Source organism: Myotis nattereri, assembly GCF_964212035.1.
Source record: "Myotis nattereri genome assembly, chromosome: 9".
In the NCBI taxonomy this organism is placed as follows: Eukaryota; Metazoa; Chordata; class Mammalia; order Chiroptera; family Vespertilionidae; genus Myotis; species Myotis nattereri.
In genome coordinates this window covers 37,230,313-37,257,693 of record NC_138084.1, presented here as the reverse complement: position 1 = coordinate 37,257,693, position 27,381 = coordinate 37,230,313, and the positions used below count along the sequence as shown (strand labels likewise).

The 27,381-nt window shown below is 38.3% G+C and overlaps 1 protein-coding gene across 1 annotated transcript in view; it reads right to left on the bottom strand.

Annotated features, from left to right (window-relative positions):
* Positions 1–23,581, bottom strand: part of TMEM41B (transmembrane protein 41B) — a 30,701-nt gene extending 7,120 nt beyond the window's left edge. The window contains exons 1-4 of the mRNA XM_081098902.1: positions 23,262–23,581; positions 9,191–9,308; positions 5,846–5,974; positions 545–638 (exon numbers count right to left, since the gene is read on the bottom strand). Of these exons, the coding sequence (XP_080955028.1) occupies positions 545–638; positions 5,846–5,974; positions 9,191–9,308; positions 23,262–23,382 (462 nt within the window). The 5' untranslated portion in view covers positions 23,383–23,581. The remainder of the gene's footprint in view (positions 1–544; positions 639–5,845; positions 5,975–9,190; positions 9,309–23,261) is intronic.
* Between the last annotated feature and the right edge of the window lie 3,800 nt (positions 23,582–27,381).

Sequence of the window (27,381 nt, the reverse complement as noted above, 5' to 3'; positions counted from 1 at the left end):
CCTAGCCAGTTTGGCTCAGTGGATAGAGCGTCGGCCTGCGGACTGAAGGATCCCAGGTTTGATTCCGGCCAAGGGCATATGCCCAGGTTGTGGGCTCAATCCCCAGTAGGGGGTGTGCAGGAGGCAGCCAATCAATGATTCTCTCTCATCATTGATGTTTCTATCTCTCTCTCCCTCTCCTTTCCTCTCTAAAATCAATAAAGATATATATTTAAAAATAAAAATAAAAAGATTCCCACCCAGGTGATTCTAATGTGCAGCCAAGGTTGAGAAACACTGCAATAGAAGAAAAGATTAAAAGAGAGCCTATAAATGCAATCAAGTCTATGATACCCCAGTTCGAGGAAAAAAAAGAACCTAAGTTAATCTAACATAACACATCCTTATGGAGGGACTTAACAAATTAACATTAAACTCCTCTTAAAACTAATGAGTTTATGTTTATATAAATAAGTGGGACTAGTAATGCCATCCTACTCGTCCTCCTCCTCATTCTATTTTAAGCTGTTCTTTATAGTTTTCCAATTTGATTTAATATACTTACCAAACAAACAAGAAATAAGGCCAGTGGAAATGGATAAAGAAACCCTGAGAGTATACTGAGAAATATAGAACCTGGAATAGCAAACGTTTGCAAGCTGTTAACTTTTAAGTTAAGGATTAAAACATAATTAAGTGGAATTTTCAAGACATAGCCAACATTTCTGGAAAAAATATCAGTACATAAGTAATCATGTTAATAAGATTACATCCACATTTCAGTATTAAAAATAAAGTAAAATTATATCCAAAAGTTTAAAAAATATATGACTTCTCAGTTGTAATGCCTTTATCTCGAAGTTCACTAATACAAGCCAGGAATCAGGCATTGGCAAAAAACAAACAAAAAAAGAGGAGGAAAAGAAAAAAGAACAAAAGAGGTCTCCAGTAATCTTTTTTTTGTTCATTATTTTTATTATTTTTTTAATTGTCTTAAGTTTTACGTATGTCTCCTTTTTCCCCAGTTGACGCCCCCCCCCCCCGCAGGCATTCCCCCCCCCCCGCAAGCCCCCACCGTCCCAGTGTCCAGTAATCTTGTAAATATGCTTCTCTAATGCACTGCACTTACTCCAAAATATTTTCAGGAAATATGATTTCTGTGGAAATCTAGGTACATATAAGATATAATTCCTTATTTGTAATTTAACTTATACACGTTTGCCTAAATTCATTAATCTAGAAAAAAGATAAGGGTTACAAAATATAATAAAAGTCACAAATCTTATTTTAAAAACAATTATGTTTTTTCCTTTAGTTGCCAGTTTGGGCTTGGACCCCTTTTTAAGCCCTCACATGATTTACTTACAAGGTCAAACTGAGTGAACTCCCTCAACATCTCTCCTTCCTACTTGAAAATTTCTGTCTTCATCCATAAAGACTCCTTCTCCTTCTTTCTCTAGTTTCCACTTTACTCATGTTTTCATTGAAACATGAAACATGAATCTTCTTCCTCCTCATGTGTTTCTTAAACCTCTTGTTCTTCCACAGGAGCTGCCCTGTTTAAAACTACTCAGATGCCTATAAAGAAAATCTAGGCTTTCCTTGACCAAGGTTATCCTACCCAATTACTGCCGATTCTCATCTTTCTTCCTTGCAAGACATTCTCTCCTCTTCCCTTACAACCTGGCTTACCCATCCACCACTCCATTGAAACTTCCTCCTGGCCAAAATAAATGACTTTTCTCATTTTTTAGCAATTCCTGAACAGGATTAAACATCCTCTCTCATTTAAAAAAAAAAAAAAAAAAAAGCACTTTTCTTCTACATTACAGATCATTACATCTCTAGCTTTTTTCTTCTTCTCACCCTCAACTCTTAAGATTTTTCTACCATTCTGTTGACCATACTCTTCTCTCCCTTTCCTTCAATAAATTCAGTGATTTGCATGGTTTCAAGTATATGGCCATATATGTTGATAACTCTGAATTCTCTATCTTGATTCAATCTTGCTAATCAAAGACAAGTCTCAAATTTTCTATCTATCAACTGGATGCCTCCATTAAAAATAAATTTTATCAATTTATTTATTACAGGGTTCTTTAGAACCTGATGGAAAAGTTTCAAACATATGAAAGTATAGAAATTAGTATGATGATGCCCTATATTCCTATGCACAGATTCAACAATTAACACTCAACCAATCTTAATTTGTCTTTTTCCCTTACACTGGATTATTTTGAAGAAAATCCGAGACATATCAATTCAGTGCAACTACTATAATACTTTAGGATAAGGATTCCTTCTCTTTTTACCATAACTATAATACCGCTGTCAGACTTCCAGAGATTTCTTACTATAATTCCTTACTATCCTGAATATCTATTTAGTCTGTATTCAGATTTCCCAAAGACCTCATAATTTTTTTCTTTTACAGCTAGTTTGATTAAATCAGTATAAAAAAAAATGCTCAAACATGGTATTGCTTACTTTATCACTTAAGTATAGCTTCCATTTTTCCTTCTTCCAATGTATTTGTTGAAGAAACCAGTCATTTGTAGAATTAATCACCTTTTAAATTTTGCCTATTGTATCTCTTAGAATGGTTTAATATGTCCCTGTCCTTTATCTTGTAGTATTAATAAAGCTATTCTCTCTGCATGGGAATGTCTTTCGAGCTTAACTTTCTAGCTGTTTAGATTGTTATTTCTTTTCTCTTACACTGATAAATAGGACAGATAATGACAAAGGGCCTACACAAAGCACACTAAGTAAGCAATGTTTGCCTTAGCAGCAAAAGCTTTTGTAAATGTATTTGTTACTAAGACATATTTTATATGTATAATATATATTCCAATATGTAGTATTATTTGCAAATGACATGATATTGTACATAGCAAACCCTAAAGACTCCATCAAAAAACTACTAGATTTAATAAAGGGATTTGGCAACGTGGCAGGATACAAAATTAACATTCAGAAATCGGTGGCAATTTTATACACCAATAATGAATTCTCAGAAAGAGAAACTAAACAAACAATTCCATTTACCACTACAACAACATATTAAGATACTGAGGAATAAACTTAACCAAGGAGGTAAAAGACTTGTACTTGGAAAACTATAGGATATTGAAAAAAAGATAGAGGAATATATAAACAAGTGGAAGAATATACAGTGTTCATGGATTGGTAGAATTAACATCATTAAAATGTCCATACTACCCAAAATAATCTATAGATTCAATGCAATCCCTATTAAAATACCAATAGCATATTTCACAGATCTAGAACAAATACTCCAAAAATTTATATGGAACCAAAAAAGACCCTGAATAGCTGCAGCAATCTTCAGAAAGAAGAACAAAGTTGGAGGGATCACGATAAAAGATATCAAGTTATACTACAAAGCCACTGTAATCAACAGAGCCTGATACTAGCACAAGAACAGGTATATAGATCAGTGGAATAGAACAGAAACCCCAGAAATCGACCCAAGCCATTATGTTCAATTAATATTTTACAAAGGAGGCAAGAACATACAACAGAGTCAAGACAATCTCTTCAATAAATGGCGTTGAGAAAATTGGGCAGATACATACAAAAAAAATGAAACTAGACCACCAATTTACACCATAGACAAGAATAAACTCAAAATGGATAAAAGACTTAAATGTAAGTCGTGAAACCATAAAAATCCTAGAAGAAACTATAGGCAGCAAAATCTCAGACCTCGTTCATTGCAATGTTTATGGGTGCATCTCCTAGGGCAGTGGTCGGCAAACTGCTGCTCTTTGGCCCCTTGAGTGTGGCTCTTCCACAAAATACCACGTGCGGGCGTGCATGTACAGTGCGATTAAAACTTCGTGGCCCATGCGCAGAAGTCGGTATTTTGTAGAAGAGCCATACTCAAGGAGCCAAAGAGCCGCATGTGGCTCATGAGCCACAGTTTGCTGACCACTGCCTAGGGCAAGGGAAATTAAGGAGAAAATAAACAAATCTGACTACATCAAAATAAAAAGCTTCTGCATAGCAAAACAAACCATCAACAAAATGAAAAGGGAGCCCACTGTATGGGAGAACATATTTAGCAATGATACATCTGATAAAGGGTTAATATCCAAAATATATAAGGAACTCATACAACTTAACAAAAGTTAGACAAACAATCCAATTTAAAAATGGGCAAAGGGTCTAAATAGACACTTTCTAGGAATTTGTCCTAAGAAACCCGAAATACCAATCAGAAAGAATGTATGCAACCCTATGTTCATAGCAGCACAATATACAATAGCTAAGATTTGGAAACAGCCCAAGTGCCCATCAGTACATGAGTGGATAAAAAAGCTGTGGTACATTTACACTATTTCATGCAGCAGTAAAAAAAGAAAGATCTCCTACCCTTTGAGACAGCATGGAGGGACCTGGAGAGTATTATGCTTAGCAAAATAAGCCCGTCAGAGAAAGACAAGTATCACATGATCTCACTCATATGTGGAATCTAATGAACAAAATAAACTGATAAACAAAAAAGACCCAGAGACATAGAAGCATAGCACAGACTGCAGAATCTCAGAGGGAAGTGGGGGAGGGTAGGTAGGTGGGAAGAGAACAACCAAAGAACTTGTATACACATATGCATAATCCATGGACACAGACAATAAGGTGGTGAAGGCCTGGGACAGGGGGCAGGGTGGACTAGAAGGGGCTTATGGGGGGGAAAAAGGGGACATATGTAATACTTTCAACAATAAAGATTTAATAAAAAGAAGATTAATCACTAGTAGCCTAAGGAACTTGAAAATATTTAGAAAGATTAAAGTTATTTTCCTGACTAGTTAAAAATATAACATATATGTCTATAAACAAAGAAATAAATACTAAGTACTATTTTAAAAATCCATATCCAGCCGAAACCGGTTTGGCTCAGTGGATAGAGCGTCGGCCTGCGGACTGAGAGGTCCCAGGTTCGATTCCGGTCAAGGGCATGTACCTGGGTTGCGGGCACATCCCCAGTAGGGAGTGTGCAGGAGGCGGCTGATCGATGTTTCTCTCCCATCGATGTTTCTAACTCTCTATCTCTCTCCCTTCCTCTCTGTAAAAAAAATATATTAAAAAAAAAAATCCATATCCAGCCGAAACCGGTTTGGCTCAGTGGATAGAGCGTCGGTCTGCGGACTGAGAGGTCTCGGGTTCGATTCCGGTCAAGGGCATGTACCTGGGTTGCGGGCACATCCCCAGTGGGAGATGTGCAGGAGGCAGCTGATCGATGTTTCTCTCTCATCGATGCTTCTAACTTTCTATCTCTCTCCCTTCCTCTCTGTGAAAAATCAATAAAATATATTTAAAAAAAAAAAATCCATATCCTTTGAATAATTATCCTTTTAGAATTTTTTTTGACAAAGAAAACCATTAAATGGAAGAAAAAATATCACACAAAAAAAGATTCATAACATAACATCTAAAAAAAAATTAAACACAAATTGTATCTTCAAACCTAAGAGAATGTTTTAAATTTATGGTATGGTGACTACTAATTCAAAGTTATTATTTAAATTAAATTAAGACAACAAATAATCATAAATAAAATAATTATCTCAAATAATACAGAGGGAAGGAAAATGTTTATAATAAGTGAAATAAGCAGAATATAATAAAACATAATATTCAAAAATAGTAATTGAGTTGAAGAGATAGGATTAAAGTGGGAAATTTTTGCATTTTAATTTTTCAATATTCTATTTAATATTGTTATATTGCATTAATAATTTTTAAAAGAAAAAATAGTTATGTATAATAGAGCAGCAGATTTTTTAAAAAACCATTATCTTGAACAAAACTAGAAGGCATTTTTCAGTTAAAAGGATACAAAATATATGTAGCAAAATAAGCTACAAGTACTTGTACATAAAAGGTGTCCTTATATTTGGATAAAACTTTCCCTAGAGCCTTGGCATCATCCATATCTCTGGGAACCTTCATATTCACTCTTTCTTCTCTAAAAAAATAAAATCAAAGTGAAAAATTTTAAAACAGAAATTTGCTAAGATAATTAACATTACAGTCAGTCAACTTCAAAACATGAAGTTTTATCCAAAATGATGCCTTGATATATATTAAGCATAAATTCATAAATTTTAACTTTAAAAGTCCATACATTTTTTTAATGCTTTAATATAATTAATATGAGACATGTGCTCTATATATGAAAGTTCAAAGTGACCCAAACTAGATGGGTTTTTTAAAGCATTTGTTCCAACTTTGGTATAAATTTTGAATTAAGAAATAAACCACTGATGTTAGCAATATTTAAAACACATTTAACGCCGAAACCAGTTTGGCTCAGTGGATGGAGCGTCGGCCTGCGGACTCAAGGGTCCCGGGTTTGATTCCGGTCAAGGGCATGTACCTGGGTTGCGGGCACATCCCCAGTGGGAGATGTGCAGGAGGCAGCTGATCGATGTTTCTAACTCTCTATCTCTCTCTCCCTTCCTCTCTGTAAAAAATCAATAAAATACATTTAAAAAAAAACAACACATTTAACATCATTTTGGGTAATCCTCACGATAAGCTAAAGTCAATAATCAATTACAACTGAAATTAAGTAAGCATTTTATTAAATTTATAATCTGTACCCTTTCTGAAATATTTCAGCTCAGAATCCAGAAAACTTAAAACATTTTCTGTTATACACCTGAAACTAACATAACATTGTATGTCAACTATAATTAGAAAATAAGTTTCAAAAAACTTTAACATTTTCCCCCTTTCTATTAATTTTACTTTATATTTGGTTTCTTGCTTGGAACTGAATAATTTCTTGCTTATAAAAGCCTCAAATAATCACCTTTGCATTTAGTGTATATTGTGCCCATTTGTTTACATGATAAAATGTAACTGACCTTGCAGAACAATGATAGAATACTGCTTAAGTCCTATAAAAATAGCAGGTAAGCCCTAATCGGTTTGGCTCAGTGGATAGAGTGTCGGCCTGCGGACTGAAGGGTCCAAGGTTCGATTCCAGTCAAGGGCATGTACCTTGGTTGCGGGCACATCCCCAGTAGGGGGTGTGCAGGAGGCAGCTGATTGATGTTTCTCTCTCATCGATGTTTCTAACTCTCTATCCCTCTCCCTTCCTATCTGTAAAAAACAAAACAAACAATAAAATATTTTTTTTAAAAAAAAGCAGGTAAATGCTCGTCTGATGTGGCTCAGTGGTTGAGTGTCAACCCATGAACCAGGAGGTCACGGTTTGGTTTGATTCCCGGTCAAGGCACATGACCAGGTTGCAGGCTCATCCCCACTAGCGGGTGTGCAGGAAACACCCGGTCAATGATTATCTCTCATCATTGATGTTTCTATGCCTCTCTCCCTCTCCCTTCCCCTGAAATCAATAAAAATAAAAAAGGAAAAATAGCAGGTAAACTAAAATGGGTTTTCTCACTATAAATTTAAACACTGCCACATGCATGCTTATACACACACATAACACATAGAAAGAAATAAGCAGAACAACAGGTTTATAATAACACATTATTATATACATGTAATGTTATTCTTAAACCAGAGTGAAAACAAAGACAACCTTAATCTATACCAGCCATGGGCAAACTACGGCCCGCGGGCCGGATCCGGCCCGTTTGAAATGAATAAAACTAAAAAAAAAAAAAAAGACTGTACCCTTTTATGTAATGATGTTTACTTTGAATTTATATTAGTTCACACAAACACTCCATCCATGCTTTTGTTCCGGCCCTCTGGTCCAGTTTAAGAACCCATTGTGGGCCTGGAGTCAAAAAGTTTGCCCACCCCTGATCTATACTCTACATTATTTCCCTCTTTCAATCAGTTCTCTATTTCCTAATCTCTGATCAAAACCAGACAGAATCTAAAACTCAATCATACTAATATTAACATAATACATGCTATTTCCCAAAGGCATTTCAAGAAATCAAAGTATTAAAATATATAATATATAAGTTTAACTATAAATTTTCAAGCATAAGAAATTGTTAGTGAGGAATTTAGAGGAAACAGTAACTTCCTGGTACTATGAAATCACATTTCAGTTATCTGTTACTACACCAGGCTGGCCCTGGTTGAAAGTCTAACTACATTTCAGTAGTCTTTTGCAAGGTCCATTTCACTGTGAAAAGTGCATATTGAGACCATATTATTTCCATAAAACAGGGAAAAGAAAAAGTGCTAGGATACACAGAACTAATAGATGAGGAAATGAGTAAACAGAAGACAAAAATTGGTCATAAAGAAAAGTAAGAAGGGAGAAAGCAGGGATGGATAAAAAGGGGAAAGCAGAGAAGATCATCACTATTTTTCAAAATAAGGTCAATATCTATTATAGACTGTAAAATAAACTTACTTGATCACTATTATCATTAAAAAATAAAATGCAATAAACCAAATAGTTTAGAAAATATCAGAAACCACCACTTGTTTCACAAAACTTTAAGTTAGTTTTATATGTATATATGTATGCAAGTGAAGGGAGAAGAGGAGAAGGAGGTAAATAAGCACATACATATATGCAAGATCATTAAAAACATTAGACCTTAATTAGAGGAGCAGTGCTAGAAAAATCTTTCATAGAAAATCAAGAGGTATATTTGGACAGAAGTCATTTTTTTAAAAATATATATTTTATTGATTTTTTTTTAGAGAGGAAGGGAGAGGGATAGATAGAAACATTAATGATGAGAATCATTGATTGGCTGCCTCCTGCACGCCCCCTACTGGGGATGAAGCCTGCAACCCAGGCATGTGCCCTTGGCCAGAATCGAACTTGGGACCCTTCAGTCCGCAGGCTGATGCTCTATTCATTGAGCCAAACCAGCTAGGGCAGAAGTAATTTTTTAAAAATAGGTTTTTATTGATTTTAGAGAGAGAAACATCAATGAGAAAGAAACATCTATCCACTGCTTCCTACATGCCCCCTACTGAAGATCAAGCCCACAACCAGGGCATGTGCCCTGACCAATAATCGAACCACCAACCTTTTGGTACATGGGACAACGCTCAACCAACTCTTACCAGCCAGGGCAAGAAGTATTTAAATAACAGTGTCAATATCAATATCAATATTGCCACAATCCGTGAGAGCTGATATACAATCACCTGACAGTTCTGTTGCTTAAAATTAGTTTAACTTTTAATCTACAGATGTCTAGATATTTTCAGTTTCTTTCAGTATACTTACTCACTAAGCTGAGGAAAGTTTTTATATACCAAAAACATAACAAAAGCCGCAGATAAGAAAATGGACACCAATATAAGAAGTGACATTCTTGCTGACCCAGCTTCTGCACAGGCTTTTTCTGAAACAAATAAATAAAAAAAGATGTTATAATTATAATAAATATAAAGGAAGACAGTATTCCAAACCAGCAAATAATTTCCTTAAAGGCTCTACTCCCAAAAAGCTGTTCACACTTTTGCCCAAAAAAAAACCCTGTAACATTAAATTTTAGGTACAGTTATTAACCAGGCATAGTACTTTTCTGCCTATATCCATTTTATTTTATTTTTATTTATTTATTTTTAAAATATGTTTTTACTGACTTTAGAGATGGGAAGGGGGAGAGAGGGATAGAGAGAAACATCAATTGGCAGCCCCAACACGGGCATGTGCCCTGGCCAGGAATCAGATTGGCAATCTTTTGGTGCAAGGGACGATACCCAACCAACTGAGCCACTCCAGCCAGGTCTGGTCTATATCCATTTTAGAAGCATAAAAAAACAAAAAACAAAACACCAGAATTTGTAGCACTGGTTTGTTGATAAGCCAAAGGGGGAAAATGGGTATTGCTCTAAGTGTTTTCACTGACTTTCAATTTTATTATCTACTCGAGGCCCGGTGCATGAAATTCATGCATAGGTAGGGTCCCCAGGCCTGGCCCGGCGATCAGGGCCGTGGCCTTCTGGATGCCGGCCAGCACTTTCCTTCATTCCGCATCGCCCCCTGATGGTCAGCACATGTCATAGCGAGCAATCAAACTCCTGGTCTCCTGGTCGAACTCCAGAGGGGACACTTTGCATATTAGCCTTTTACATATATAAATATTGGGAGGTGACAGCATAGGCAAAATAGCCTCTTAGGAAAAATGAGGTACCCTGGCAATTAGGTCAACTGTCATAAAAACCTAGAGATTTTGCTAATGCAGTGATTTTCAACTTTTTAAATCTCATGGCCCACCTTAATGAATTATTAAAATTCTGTGGCACTGACAAAAAATGAAGTATGATTTTGATTCATTCATACCAGACAGCTATTATGTTGACTGTTGTCATTTTATTTTTTTTTTAACAATCTAAGGTAAAATAGGTCAGTGCCCCTGACTAAATAGTCAGGTATTGCATGTTTTAAAAATTCTTGCAGCACTGCCATGGCACACCGGATGAAAATTGCTGTATTAATGCAACTGGTTAATGTTTCTCTTTACACCAAAGGCTTCAGAATATAGTTGAACCTCAAATGTATCTGGGTGGCTCTATCTGCAATTCCAAGAATGGGACAATTTGTTTGCATTCCCTCACAAGTTAATCTTAATGTTACCTTTAAAATTTTATGCAAGATAAAAGTATGAAATGAGATCCAGGAAACAGCAAGCAGAAGAATGAGCAGGCTGTTTTTCCCTGGAAGTAGTCAATAGTACACCTTAATAGTACTCACTGGGGAAGAGGCAGATACATTATTCCATGTATATACTGATAACACTCATGAGATTTAAAAAATATATGTATACTATAATTAGGATTTATTACTTTCAGTTCTCTGAGAATGGATTTACCACTATGCCCCACCCAATCACTGTTTATATAACTTTTATTCATGCTTTTATGAAGTATGCTTTTACTCTATTCAATTTAGAAAATCATTCTTCATGAAAAGTTATAAAGGTGTATCAGGCAAATGTTATTGCCTGCTCTAGTAAGACTCCCCTTCTCTGGCAACGAGCACCTTTCCCATGTCCACCCCCCTCTCCAAAGAGGCTAATATCATTGGCCCTATTCTTACCATGTGATCCCAAACATAGAAGGCTAGCTCACTCAAGGTTGGATACCTGACCCAAGTAGAAACAATTCATTCCTAAACATCTAAACCAGTGGTTCTCAACCTTCCTAATGCCATGACCCTTTAATACAGTTCCTCATGTTGTGGTGACCCCCAACCATAAAATTATTTTCGTTGCTACTTCATAACTATAATTTTGCTACTGTTATGAATCATAATGTAAATATCTGATATGCAGGATATATTTAAAGGGGTCACGACCCACAGGTTGAGAACCGCTGAATTCTAAACTAAGAAAAAAAGATACTGCTGTCAAGGTCTTGAGGCTGAGAAGTCAAACAATATAGGCCACAGTCAATAATATGGCAAGCCAAAGACATGTATCAGAAAACATAAGAGGGGAGATTGGAAAAGAAATCCAAAGAGCAGAAATGGGAGATATAGATCAGCTACTGGATTTTTAACTTTCCACTTCACTTGAAACCTGGCTAAATTTTTTCTTGCTCATAGATAACAGTGAGATTGTCTCTTATATTCTTAGAACAACTTCCATATTTATTTATTTATTTATTTATTTACATCCTCACCCAAGAATATTTTTCCATTGCTTTTTAGAGAGAGTGGAAGAGAGAGGGAAAGACAGAGAGAAATATCGATGTGAGAGAAAACATCGATTGGTTGCTTCCTGCCCTGAACAGGGCCCAGGCCAGGGAGGAGCCTGCAACCAAGATACATGCCTTGATCAGAACCGAACCCGGGACTCTCTGATCCACAGGCCAACACTCTATCCATTGAGCCAAACCAGCCAGGGCCAACTTCCCTTTTTATTTGTGCTGGTTTAAACAGATTACTGTTCCTTTTCAACCCAAAAGCTTTAACTTTCACGTTATCTTTTGTCTCATTATGAGTTTATGTTACAACTGAATTAGCAAGATTTTGCTAAATTCTATGTTGAACATAAAGCAATAGAAACCATCAAGCCCCTTCCTACTCAAAGCATGTTCTGTGAACTACAAGAATCAACTTCATCAGTGAGCGTGTTGAAACTGCAGATTCTCAGGCCAAAATTCCAGACCTACTAAATCAGAATCTGTACTTTAATAAGATACCCAGGAGATCCGCATGCACATTAAAGCTTAAGAAACAACAATCTGCCGAAACCGGTTTGGCTCAGTGGATAGAGCATCGGCCTGCGGACTGAGAGGTCCCAGGTTCGATTCCGGTCAAGGGCATGTACCAGGGTTGCGGGCACATCCCCAGTAGGAGATGTGCAGGAGGCAGCTGATTGATGTTTCTCTCTCATCGATGTTTCTAACTCTCTATCTCTCTCCCTTCCTCTCTGTAAAAAATCAATAAAATGTATTTAAAAAAAAAAAAGAAACAACAATCTGATTCACCCTACCTATTTTAAAGGTAAGTAAATAGAGGCCCAAAGGAAGTTACACTATTTGAAAAAAAGTACTAAGCAACCAAATAGTGTTAAGTATATCTCCAAGGCATTTTACTATAAATTTACAGTTAACTCATAATCTCTGCTGAAACACCAATTGCTTAGGTTAATGCTTTAATATACTAAATGTAAATTATTCTTACCTGTTCATTAAAGCAGGTTTTCTAAAAGACAATATAAGGTTTATTGAGTTCTAGTATGTGAACACTAAGGTTAAAAAATGTTCTTTTCCAACTTTCTATAATGTATACGTATCACAAATCAGTCTAACCTCTTAACTAGTACCTACCATTTTAACTTTGTTATGTCTCATCTTAATCTCAAAAAGAACTTTACTTCAAAAACCAAGACACAAATAGAAATTTATTTGCTCATATCATACTTCTAAAATGCACTGCAGGAAAAAAATCTATACATATAAAAGGCTAATATGCTAAGTGTCCATCTGGGTAATGACATCACGTAGCAACGCCCGGCTTCCTCTCCCTAGCAACGACTAGCTTCCTTGCAGTTTCTTCAGCCCAGGAATACACTCGCTTTATAGCCAGGTGCAAACATTTCACCCTTTAACCAAATGTCTGTGAAGCATTTTCCCATGCCTCATCTCATTTGATCCTCACAGAAGTCCTGGAGTAGGAAGATAGGAGACTTGGTGGGAACCTATTTTCTTTTTATTAGCCAGAAAACGGAGATTTAGAAAGTTTAGAAACTTGACCTGACTGAAAAGAAGAAATGGTGGACCTTGAAAATGACTTCCAGTTTCTCATTGTGCAGAATATAGTCAAACGCTGCTGCAGTTAAATATTTTACCGTTTGCTCTCCCTGCATGATCTACAATAATAATCTGCTTCATGTTGATATTTACTGCTGTGTTGCTGACAATTACCTGAAAGAGAAGTTGGGGTGCTTCACTGGGCTGGAAAAAGTTTAGCTACATCAGAAAACAGGTCTAATTAAGCAATTTATTCTATATATACTAGAGGCCTGATGCGTGAAATTCATGCAAGAGTAGGCCTTCCTTTCCCTGGCTGCCAGCACCAGCTTCCCTCTGGCACCCGGGACCCGGGCTTCCTTCGTAGCCCCGGCTTCATCCGGAAGGTCATCTGGAAGGGTGTCACAGCCAAACGTCCTTCTGGATGAAGCCGGGGCGAGGACCGAGACAAGCCACCACAGCTGTGAGGGCTGAGCCCCTTGCACAAATTTCATACTTCAGGCCTCTAGTCATAGATAAAAGGCTAAGTTGACTTGTGCATGTGAGATACATATAAAGCTCTCACTGGCGCCAATCACACACGTGTGTTTTGATCTGTCATTGTCAATCATGAATTTGGTTGACACTTCTATTATAGAGAAAGGGCGAATAGCGATATTAAAATATTTCTTCTAATTAATTTCCTTTCAATGTGCATGAATCCATGCACCAGACCACAAGTGAGACCATAAAATAATACAAAAGATACCTTCAATGAAAAATAAACCAAGCATACTTGCCTTTTTTTTTTAATCCTCACCAGAGGATATGCTGTGTGTGTGTGTATTTTTTAAATTGATTTTAGAGAAAGGAAGGAAGAGAGAGAAGGAGGGAGGTGAGAGGGAGAGAGGTAAGGGGAAAAGAGGAGGGGAAGCGTAGGGGGCAGGAGGAGGGGAGAGAGAGAGAGAGAGAGAAAAACACTGATGTTAGAGAGAAACATTCATTGGTTGCCTCCTGCACACACCTCGACCAGGGATCAAATCCACAACCTAGGTATGTGCCCTGACTGGGAACTGAATCTGCAACCTTTTGGTGCACAGGAGAACAATCAACTGAGCCACCCAGTCAGGGCAGCGGCATGCCTGTCTCTTAATACTCTAGTTCAAGCATGTCAAGCCTATGGCCCACGGGCCGCATGCAGCCTACAAGGAATATTTTTGCAGCCCAGCCAATATAGCAGTGTATAAGAAACATTTTAATAAAAATTTCACAGCTTAATTTTTACAATATCCTGTTACACATAATCTATACTAATAAAAGGGTAATAGGCTAATTAGACCAGGAGACCTTCTGGATGTCCTTCTGGACAAAGCCATGGTGAGGCAGAGGCAGTTAGGGGCAAGCAGGCCGGCAGTAGGGAGGAGTGGGGGGCAAACAGGCCAGCGGGGGGGTGGGGGGGAGGGAGGCAGTTGGGAACGAGAATGCCAGTGGGGGGAACAGTTGGGGGTGAGCAGGCTGGTAGGCAGAGTGGTTAGGGGCAATCAAGTAGGCAGGCAGGTGAGTGGTTAGGAGCCAGCGGTCCCAGATTGATAGAGGGATGTCCCAGATTGGAGAGAGTGCAGGCCGGGCTGAGGGACACCTCCTCCCCCCTGTCCAGTGCACGAATTTCATGCACCAGGCCACTAGTTATGTTATTAATAACGAACTACAACTTTTTCTCATGACTAATAACTATAATCGTGTTGTATCCATTTCCCTTATGCGCCTTATGCACAGGCGCACCATTTCTCCCCACTAATACAAGCAGTGAATATTTTAGCGGCAGATTGCCACATCACTAGTCTTGTACTGAGTTGTTTGGTGTGTGCAACAGGAAATATTTTGCTTTCAAAGAACAAGAAAAATAGACTTATTTGCATTATGCTTATTAATTTGTGCAGTTATTCAGTGTCTGGTAAGTTAATGTTCAAGAAAAAGTTAATTTTTATTAAAATGTCCTATTATTTTATGTTAACAATTACTCATTTATTTCAGTCCTTTGTATTTAGCATGTCTCTATCGAAATAAAGCTACGTTTCTATGAAAATTGAAGTTTTTGGGTTTTTTTTGCGGCCCACATAAACTTAAACCTTGTTTATTTGGCCCATGTTAGCCTTTGAGTTTGACATGCTTGCTCTAGTTCATTAATCTATTTACATATTTGTATTCATGCTCTTTTGCAGCACAGAGAATTAAACAGAGACTGTAAACATCTGAGGTGGGTCAAATATGAAAGATCTTTGTAGAATTTTATGACAACAAATGCCAAATTGCTCACTACATTTTTGCCCAAATTATGATATCTAATTCAATGCATATCTTGAAGACTCTTAATAAATCATATCTAGTCACCCTGAAAAAAAGAATAATCATCCAAAAGTTACAAAAATATCCAGTGCACACTAAAGCCAATTCAACCAGAAATCCTTATTTAAACACAAACTGTTCTCACAAGGCTAAAATGATTATTTTCCTACTTTATTAAATAAAGATGTACTCTACTAGAAAAGGAATAAGGATAATCTATATATATATATAAAAGCCCAGCGACCAAACGGCAGAATGACCAGTCACTATGATGCACACTGACCACCAGGGGACAGACACTCAATGCAGGAGCTGCCCCCTGGTGGTCAGCACACTCCCACAGTGGGAGCGCCGCTCCACTGACCGGGATTAGCAGCGCTCCCACAGCAGGAGCAGCTGCTCAGAGCACAGATCCACAGCCACTCAGAGGGCGCGTCTACAGCCGCTCGGCTGACCAGGATGAGTGGCGCTCCCACAGCGGGCCAATCCCTGCAGGCCATCCCCCCCCACCAGTGCACGAATCCGTGCACTGGGCCTCTAGTATATAAATATTGAGTATTTTGACATAGTTTTTGATAGGTTGACATCAAAGCAAAGAGACATTGCCCTGGCCAGGTGGCTCAGTTGGTTGGAGCATTGTCCCCTACACCAAAAAGGTTGCAGTTTCGATTCCAGATCAGGGCACATACCTAGGTTGCAGGTTCAATAGCCAGTTGGGGTGGGTAGGAGACAACTGATCCATCTTTCTCCCTCACACTGATGTTTCTCTCTCTCCTTCCCTCCCTCCCTTCTTCTCTCTCTAAAAACAATAACAACAACAAATACCATTAACATAGGTGTATAGTCTGTATGATTTTTCTGGAGGCCTATTACCTCTTCAAGGTATGCTACTTTTAAATCTATCTGGAATTAATTTGCTTAGCCCTTACTTTCCACTTACTTCCTTGCTAAAATCAGGTCCAGAGTACAAAAAGTATTGATACAAATAATTTAATATTAAGGGTATCTTTTAAACTCTTCAAAACCACCAATAACTTGATTTTTTGTTTTTTTCATCCTGTAGATATTTGTGTACACAGAATAACTTCTAAGAATAAATGGTTGATTTTCTCCCCTTTCTTGAAACATCTCTTATGGTTTCTACTATGCAAGGTGTGCCCTCAAATGTATTGTTGCTTAGAACTACCTGCTGAACATCAATTATGTACCAAATATTTTGCTCAATCTCAACTCTTAAGAATCTGATGCTGCTCTTAGCTAGACCCCCAAGGAATGTTAAAAGGGGATTTGAAGTTTATAGAAAAGCAAGATTACTGGGCTTGAGTGATGGATGCAAGATTCAAAGAACAGGTGGAAATTTAGTTGAAGACTAAAAGATGAGAAAAGAATATACAGCCTTGCCCTAGCCAGTTTAGCTCAGTGGATAGAGTGTTGGCCTGCACACTGAAGGTCCCGGGTTCGAGTCCAGTCAAGGGCACATGCCTGGGGTGTGGGCTCGATCCCCAGTAGAGGGCATGCAGGAGGCAGCCGATCAATGATCCTCATCATTGATGTTTCTATCTCTCTCTCCCTTCTTCTCTGAAATCAATAAAAAATATATATATATAAAAGAATATACAGCCTTCATTGATCAGTTGCCTCCCATATGCACCTTGACCAGGACAGAACCCGCAACCTAGGTATGTGCCCTGACTGGGTATGGAAACTGCAATCTTTTAGTATATGGGCCAAACACTCCAAGCAACTGAGCCACCGGGCCATGGCTAAACATATTTTGAAGACTTCAACAGGTAACACAGTTCTCTTAAATTAAAAATTAGCCCAACCGGGTGTGGCTCAGCAGTTGAGTGTTGACCCAGGAACCAAGAGTCACTAATTCAATTCCCGGTCAGGGCACATGCCCAGGCTGCTGGCTCCATCCCCAGTAGAGGGTGTGCAGGAGGCAGCCAAGCAATGATTCTCTCTCATCATTGATGTTTCTATCTTTCTCTGCCTCTCCTTTCCTCTCTGAAATCAATAAAAACATATTTTTTAAAAAAATTAAATAAGACATTTAGCATGCTAGTCCTAAAATTAAACTGTAATATTTTTCTTCCCATTATGAACTCACCAGTCCTAAGTAAAGGGTTAGAGGGGAGAAAGGTGTCAGACAACATTTAACAGGACTACAGAACACTAACTACCCTGACAGTTCTTTAACTACACATCTCTGATTGCTACCTGTCTTACAGTTGGATGATGAAATATATAGACACTTGAACAAATTAACCTCCAAGTTCATTTTCTTCACTTTCTAAAATTAGGCAAACTTTTATAAACATTGTGTTCAACAGTAATACAAACACTGATAAGAATGCAATAAAACTAAGTGACATTCCACTGGCTATCATCAACAAATCAACAAACGACAAGTGCTGGAGAGGATGTGGAGAAAAAGGAACACTTGTGCACTGCTGGTGGGAATGCAGACTGGTGCAGCCACTATGGAAGACAGTATGGAGTTTCCTTAAAAAACTGAAAATGGAACTCCCATTTGACCCTGTGATCCCACTCCTAGGAATATATCCCAAGAAACCAGAAACACCAATCAGAAAGGATATATGCACCCCTATGTTCATAGCAGCACAATTCACCATAGCTAAGATCTGGAAATGGCCTAAGTGCCCATCAGTAGATGAATGGATTAGAAAACTGTGGTACATCTACACGATGGAATACTATGCTGCTCTAAAAAGGAAGGAACTCTTACCATTTGCAACGGCATGGATGGAACTGGAGAGCATTATGCTAAGTGAAATAAGCCAGTCAATGAAGGAAAAATACCACATGATCTCACTCATTCATGGATAATAGAGACCATTATAAACTTTTGAACAATAATAGATACAGAGGCAGAGCTGCCTCAAACAGATTGTCAAACTGCAGCGGGAAGGCCGGGGAGGGTTGGGGGGCAGGAGGTAGGGGGGTAAGAGATCAACTAAAGGACTTGTATGCATGCATATAAGCATAACCAGTGGACATAAGACATTGGGGGATAGGGGAGGCTAGGGGACTGTCTAGGGCGGGGGGATAAAATGGACACATATGTAATACCCTTTGTAATACTTTAAGCAATAAATTAAAAAAAAAACAAAACTAAGTGACATTCCATTTTGAAGCCCCCTTTCACACAAACTGGTAAATAGGGAAAACTGGCTATTATGATTCAAAAATCCTTCTTGAATATAATCCTAATAAACCCAGATACTAGCATGTAATTCATTTAGTTCTAAACGGATAAAAGATAAGGAATTTGTTCTAAGCATAACTCTACATCTAAATGTGTAGCATAAATACAGGGTGTCCCCCAAAAATGTATATGCACTTTGAATGATTATAAAGTCAGTGTTTATTAATATACAATTCATTTTCAAATTTTAAAAGCTTCTACAGAAATAAATATTGTTTTTATCAATGCGTGTTTTCAAATGAATAAATTTTTTAAATCAATGTCTTTTTTTTTTTTTTTAATCAATGCCTGTTCTGGGCCAGGCACTGCTGATAACTCGAAGCAATGGAATCACAAACATCAAGAATAATTTCATTCAGTATTTGTGTGCTCTCACTTCATCAACTGTTACTGGTTTTATTCTGTAAATGTTATCTTTTATGTATCCCCATAAAAAAAAGTCTAGTGGCAAGTTAGGATAAATTTTCTTTGTTCAAAGTGTAGTCTGGCTTCACCCATTATTTAAAATCAGTGCAACTGTGAAAACTGAGTGAGTTATCAGCTATTAAAGTGCATATACATTTTGGGGGGACACCCTATATTTATAAAGTGCCTTCTTCTGGCTGCATTAGACACGTGTCATTAAGCATTTAGAGCTACCCACACCAGTACTTTGTACATTCATTAACCTCTAACTCTTCCATCATATCAATTCACAATCAGAATCATCCTATTATCTGCTTTCCAACCCCCTCCCTAGCCAAAGGTACTGTTAGAAAAAGTCAGATCATTGTGCTCCCTTGGCCGAGAACAAGTTCACATGTTTTTCTATCTTCAATTAAGATTATCACTGGCAAACAATAATTCTTTTACAGCTCTCTCCATGAGGGCTATTTCAAATCTCTTCAAGCCTTTAATTTTACCTTCCACTACTATCAACCAATGACACTGCCTCCACACTCTAGTGAGCTCCCAATCTCTAACTCAAGATCTGCTCACAAAATTATCTTCCCTTGTCCCGTTCCCCTTTTCTTTGCATTAAATGCCAGCATACTCCCTTTCAGATCTTGCTCTCAGAATTATTTCTCCATTCACGTAGTATCTTTAATTCCTCCCTCTTACAAGTACCTTTTCTCTAACTTCTAATATGTATATATATATACATCCTGAAAAAGTCTAATTTAACCTTAATGCCCTTGTACTAACTTCCTATTTCTCTTATTACTTACATATCAAAATCTTCCTGTCTTTAAGATCTTAGGAATGACTCTTAATGTCATCTAGTCCATTAGTTCTCAATATTCTGTTTCCGTTAGACCTACTTAATCCTATCATGAAGGAAGCAAAGGTACATATCTCCTGAGAATATAACTTTACAGGGACTCTAACAAGTTTTTAAGTTCACAAGAATCTACTGTAGTATTGTTGGAAGTAAATTTTATTTCAAGGACTTTCAAATTTTTAAATTATTAATAAAAGTGGTAATATCATCAAGCATAAATTTAAACAGTTAAAATAACTATAAGTTACCCAAAAAAATAACCATTAAAAATCACAGAAAGTATGTTTGTAGGTAGCAGAAGAAACAGCACTACCTATTTTGCATAAAAGCTCATTCTCTTAAGGCTTATGCCCTACAACTCTGCTACCATTCAACCCACACACCCTCGCTCACTATCATCTGATGAGATGTGCCCTTCAGGCACTTCCACCCATCACTGAAGACTGAGACCAAGCTTATAGAAAACTTCTTTATAATCCTAAAGGATTTATCATCCATTTGTATGATCCACCTAGCCTCAAAATTTTTAGACCTTCATTTCTATTCAACTTTAGCCAACCACTTCCAGGGTACACTAAGTTCTCACATCACCTGAGACTGCTCCACCATGGACATTTTAAACTCCATTATGTCATTCTTTGATCGCTTGTATTCTTTCTTGAGCTTACTCACTTCATTTTCTACCTTCTGTTGGATTCCTCACTTCTCTTCCTTTCATGAAAACAGCCTGGACTTGATAGTGTATCATCTGAAGCAGCACCTTTGATTGGAATCTTTATCCTTTCCTTATATATACTCTAACCCAAAATAGGTATTACCAGTTTACTTTCTTCATTCCTACTCTCTTTTCTAGGTGTAGGATCAGGTTGGCCCAATCATGTTATTCTTACCTTCTGACAACAGTGCATTTGATTGACAATCTAATCAGAGTGAATAACTAGACTTTTATTGTTAATGTTAAGAAAATGATTCTCAAAATTAACAAGATAGCATTTAGCTACCTTCAAGAGGAATCAAACTTAAAGTAAAGCTAACATCAAGTAAGCAGACCACGACATGAAAGAAATCTAATCCTGATGTTACCATGAGCCACTGGTTCCAGACAGAAGCCAGTGAATCCCACTTAATCTCTCAACTTTTTAGTTCTATGAACCAATAAACTTCCTTTTAGCAAGGATTTAAATTGTGTTTTCTATTAATTATAAGTAAAAGAATCCTGATACATAATATTTGGATTGAGACTGGCATCAACAAATCAGGCTAATAATACATTGGTTAATGTCCAGTTGCCAATTTTAATCTAACTTTAGTTCCCAGTTATCAGTAACCAGAGAATCCCTAACACTAACTAGAGACAGACAAACTGACAGAGAAAGGAAGACAAGAAAAAGAAAAAACTAGGAATTTTTAAAAAAATGTTTTTATTGATTTTTAGAAAGGAAGTGAGAGTGAGAGAAAGATAGAAACATCAATTATGAGAGAATCGAACCATGACCTTCTGGTTCCTAGGTCAACTGCTAAACCACTGACCCACACCAGCTGGGTTTGCCTAGCCCTTTAAAGTCATCCATATTATCACATAATTTTGATCATGCCATGGCCAACTTTATTTCCTACTAATTACAAAAATTCTTCACCCCTGGTAAGTTACTCTCTTTATTGACACACATAAAGGGTTCACATTTACCTTCAATCCCATTCCCTTCTCTTATCCAAAACCTATTTATCCAAACCCAAGGCGTCCATGAAGGCATGCTTTCACTTCTCTTCCCTCTCTCTTCCTATAGATGTGTAGTCTACCGAAGTCATTTGACAGCATCATAAAAAAATAACTGTATTGAATGTGTTGTTCAAATGATAAAATAAGATAAACAATTTAAAAGTACTTTGGAGATTTCAAGTTTTTATTTTCTGAACAGAATTAGGTTTTTTTTAAAAAAAGGAATAAATCAACTGACTGCTATCACAAAGCAAATGACAATCTTTTGGGATGCGCTACCTGGAAAACACTTTTCAGGAAAACCCTGGATTATTGTCACTCTCACTAGCAGCATCTTCAAAACATTTATTTCATTTGAGTGGATTTATACATTGAGAGCAATTCATTTCTGAGTGACTAAAGTTATTTGGCTTTACTGTCTATCCATAGAGCTTAAAAAGCCAAAGTACGCTGGAGACATTTTTAATTATTTAAAAATAAAATATCATTTTCTGCTAGACACTCTTTTCATTTAATACATTTTAAACTCGACTCAAAAAGTATTTCAGCTGAATGTTAAACATAGTATCTTCATGTTTATAAATCTTAAGTGTACAATACTTTATTACTGACTATAGTTACAGTGCTGGTAGACACTCTTACAGTCCCTCTTCTTACCCATCACTGGTTGTGGAACACAATAGTGTGAGTAAGCTGCAGACAACACAATGGCCATTTGATAGGATCTCTTCAAGGTAATGGGCTTTAAAAGAATCTAAAGAACTTGATCATGTTAGTTGCTGGAAAGCAATGAAAAACCTTATGCCAAGGTGGAATCAAAATATTTAATTTCTAGGTATGCTTCTTTTGGGGGAGGAGGGGGGGCTCTTATAGCTACAATAGTAATCGCTAATATTTAGCCCTTACTTCATACAAGCAATGCATTACCCTAAATCCTTTACATGAATTACTTCGTTTAATCCACGCACCAGTCTAAATACATACCATTAATGTGATCATCATCCCCACTGCACACACAGTTCAGACACTAAGCTTTGAAAGATAACAAGTCCAAAGTCTTAAGTAAGTAGTAAAGCAGGGACTCAAACCCAAGTGTTCCTGCCACCTGAAGTCACACCTGGACGTAGGTAAGTCCTTGCTCCTAACGAGACCTTACTAATCTGACTTTGTCACTTTGCGCAAGTCATACAGCCACCCCGGGCCTCAGCCTCCTCACCTACAAAAATAAAGCAACGAATGCCGAAGTTCTGACAGCCGTCTAGCTCCAGTATCATCAACCTTACACTCTCCCTAGCGTCAACCAGCCAGTGCCATTCCTTCTTTCAGCTGAATTTAACTAAGACACCACGGCTCACCTACCAGGTGTCCCGCCTGGTGCTGGGCAGCGGCCCAAACGCAGGTGCCCCATTCTCCCTTCTCTCGCCTGGAGAGAACAGGCCCCAGACCACCAGCAACCCCCCGGAACCCAGCTGGGGTCCTCTCCCCCCCGCCCCCGGAACCCCCACCGGCACCCTCCCGCCTCAGATCCAGGCCCAGCTCTGGTCCCTGGATCCACTCACCCTTCAAGTGGTCTCTGCCGCCCGGCGCTGTGGGAGCCCGCGTCCCCGCAGCCCGCTCTCCCGCCGGGGTCGACTGGAGTGACTCCGTCTGCGATCTTTCGGCGACTCTGCCTTTCGCCATGGCTATTGCAGCCAAGGTGGAGGGAGCGGGGTGATGCCGCGCCTCCTTAAGCACAACTCCGCGTCAGGTCCTTGGAACACCCAGGGCCACAACCACAGCCAGTTCCGGGGCGACCGCCTAACCTGAGTCGCCCTCAGTCGGCCGGCACAGTGACGCTCCGCGGAGACCTGCAGCACCCACTCGCACTAGGCTCCGCCCCGCGGCGCTCGCGCGCCCGCCCAGTGACCGCGAGACCAGTCAGGGTCCCGGCCCGCCCCATCCACTGACCCGCCCCGCCTCGCGACTGCGGGGAGCATGCGCAGTGGCGGCACCGTAGTCACCCCGTGTGACTCGCGGACCCGGACTTGCAGTGCGCAGCTTTAGTTATCCGGAAGTGCAGTTCCTGCGGCTGCAAACCCTTTGTTCCGGCCGCCGGAAGTGCCCGCGAATGACTAGTGGGCGATTTGCAGCGGGGGCTAGTTCAGCCCACTCCCATCTCCACCAATTCCGACGCTGTTGTCTGGAATTCGGAAGGGCTAGAGAGAATGCTTGGTATGCAGATGTTGGAGGACATGAAACCAGGGTCGATTCTACCGAGTTTCAGAAAACTAAGGCTGAGAGAGGAGCTATAACCTGTGAAGGTCACTGGGTGGCAGAAATGGGTTTAGAATCGGAGTTTTCCTGTTCCCAAGGGAGTGCTGTCCTTTGTCATCACCCTGCGCCCCTGGCTTGTAAACCCAGGTCTGCTTCATTACAGTTAGCTTTTCCTTTTGCTGAGCCCAAACGTGCCATTTTTTTAGTTACTTTCTCCCTTCCTACCTCTCCCTGCAGTAGTCGGTTTTCTCACTGGAGAGTGCATTGGAATTCCCTCTTGAAAGCAATTTGTGTATAAAAGTACTGTTCCTAACCAGTAACTACATTTATAGGAACCTATTCCTTGGAAATATACAAAGAGAGTTGTTTCTAATTGTTTATTAGTGTAATGGTAAATGTGGAAGCAATCTAAAAACAGTAAAGAAAAATGGTTCAGGCCCTGGCCGGGTGTTCAGCTGGTTAGAGCATCGTCCAGAACCCGCCAATGGTGCGGGTTCCATGCCTGGTCAGGGCACATACAAGAATCAACTAACGAACGCATGGATGAGTGGAACAACAAATTGATGTTTCAAACTCTCTCTTCCTTCCTCTCTTTCTAAAATAAAAATAAGGTTAAATGGTTACGTAAATTATGGGAGATCCATTTAATGCAGTGGTTCTCAACCTTGGCTGCACATTAGAATCACCTGGGAATCTTGTTGAAATCCTGATTTCTGGGCCTCATCAATAGTAACAAAGAAACAGAATTTCCGGAGGACAAGGCCCAGAAATCAGGATTTTAACAAGATTCCCAGGTGATTCTAATGTGCAGCCAAGGTTGAGAACCACTGATTTAATGGAACTGTTTTATGTGCACGTCACGTCCTCTGCCTACTAACATTAAGGCCTTCAGTGACCACTCTAAGAAGTAGATACCCATTTTATTTCCTTCATAGTTGTTTTTAAAAGCAATAATTACTTGGATTATTTGTTTGCTTGTTTATTGTTTGCCTGCACCTCTAGAATGTAGGCTTTATTAAGGTAGCGGCCTTGTCTTTTTTTCATCTTGTATTCCCCAGCAGCTAAGTGGACATTTGATAAATTTATTGAATAAATTTTCAGCGATAGAAAATGATATTTATGAAGAAACCAATAATCTCGAAAATGATTATGCAAGAACTCCAAGAGCTAATTATACAAAAACAAAAATATTAGAAGACATAATTAAGCAAGTAAATTTATACCAGTGTAGAGGTCTTCTAGATATATTTTACTACACACAAAAATTACGTATGAGAAAAACACACACAAAAAAAACCAACACTCTACAAACTAAAACTAAGACCAGACTGTGAAAAAATATTTGTCACATAAATAGGAATTTCTATAAATTAGTAAGAAAATCACAACTCAACAGAAAAGTGAACAAAATATAAATTGTCAATTCCCAGGAGAAAAAACTAAATAGCCAAAAACAGATGAACAATCTCATTTATACAGTGTGATAACACTAATAGGTGCATGGGTTGCAATAGCAGAAAGAGGCATATTTAAATTAGAATGGGGCTGCAGTGAAGAATTATTTTTAAATTGATTTACAGGATAAGTGGAATTTTTTTTTCCAAGAACCTTTTTAAAAGTTGATTTTAGAGAGAAAGAGGGAGAAAAAGAGAAACATCAATTTGTTATTCCACTTACTGATGCATTCATTGGTTGATTCTTGTATGAGCCCTGATAAGGGATCAAACCTGAAACCTTGGTGAGATTATGTTCTAACTAACTGAGCTAGCCAGCCTGGGCAGAATTGAGTGGGAATTAACAACAAAAGGAAGGAAGGAAGGAAGGAAGGAAGGAAGGAAGGAAGGAAGGAAGGAAGGAAAGCTACTGCTTATTTTTTTAAAAGCTGCAAGTAAGGAGAAGGAGAATGGAAATAAATAAGATGAAAGAGATAAGACCAAGGACCTTATGACAAAGTGCTAGAAGTTTGAACTAAACCCTCCAACATCCAAAGCCACTGAAGAACTTTTTTTCTGAGTGCCTTCTCAGAGCTAATTTACTTATTTGTTTGTTTATTTTACTTTTCAATGACAGTTTACATTCAATATTATTTTGTATTAGTTTCAGATGTACAGATAGTGGTTAGACAATTACATACTTTACAAAGTATTCCCCCTGACATTTCCAGTACTCACCAGGCACCATACATAATTATTACAATATTATTGCCTATATTCCCTATACTGTACTTTATATCCCTGTGACTATTTTGTAACTACTAATTTCTACTTCCTTTTTTATTACTGTTAACCCTCATCCGAGGATATTTTTCCCATTGATTTTTATTTTTTTATTTTTTTATTTTTTTTTAATTAAATCTTTATTGTTCAGATTATTACATTTGTTCCTCTTTTTTCCCCCCATAACTCCCCTCCTCCCAGTTCCCGCCCCACCATCCGCAATCACTCCCCACCCACTGTCCTCATCCATAGGTGCACGATTTTTGTCCAGTCTCTTCCCGCATCTCCGACACCCCTTTCCCCCCCAAGAATAGTCAGTCCATTCCCTTTCTATGTCCCTCATTCTATTATAATCACCAGTTTATTCTGTTCATCGGATTATTTATTCACTTGATTCTTAGATTCACTTGTTGATAGATGCATATTTGTTGTTCATAATTTGTATCTTTACCTTTTTCTTCCTCTTCCTCTTCTTAAAGGATACCTTTCAGCATTTCATATAATCCTGATTTGGTGGTGATGAACTCCTTTAGCTTTTCCTTATCTGTGAAGCTCTTTATCTGACCTTCAATTCTGAATGATAGCTTTGCTGGATAAAGTAATCTTGGTTGTAGGTTCTTGGTATTCATCACTTTGAATATTTCTTGCCACTCCCTTCTGGCCTGCAAAGTTTCTGTTGAGAAATCAGCTGACAGTCGTATGGGTATTCCCTTGTAGGTAACTGAGTTTCTTTCTCTTGCTGTTTTTAAGATTCTCTCTTTATCTTTTGCCCTTGGCATTTTAATTATGATGTGTCTTGGTGTGGTCCTCTTTGGATTCCTTTTGTTTGGGGTTCTCCGCGCTTCTTGGACCTGTAAGTCCATTTCTTTCACCAGGTGAGGGAAGTTTTCTGTCATTATTTCTTCAAATAGGTTTTTAATATCTTGCTCTCTCTCATCTTCTGGCACCCCTATAATTCTGATGTTGGTACACCTGAAGCTGTCCCAGAGGCTCCTTACACTATCCTCGCATTTTCGGATTCTTTTTTCATTTTGCTTTTCCGGTTGGGTGTTTTTTGCTTCCTCGCATTTCAAATCATTGACTTGATTCTTGCGCTCCTCTGTTCTGCTGTCGGGAGTCTGTATAATATTCTTTATTTCAGTCAGTGTATGCTTAATTTCTAGTTGATTCCCCAATATAACATCGAGGGTCTCATTAGTTTTCTTGTAGA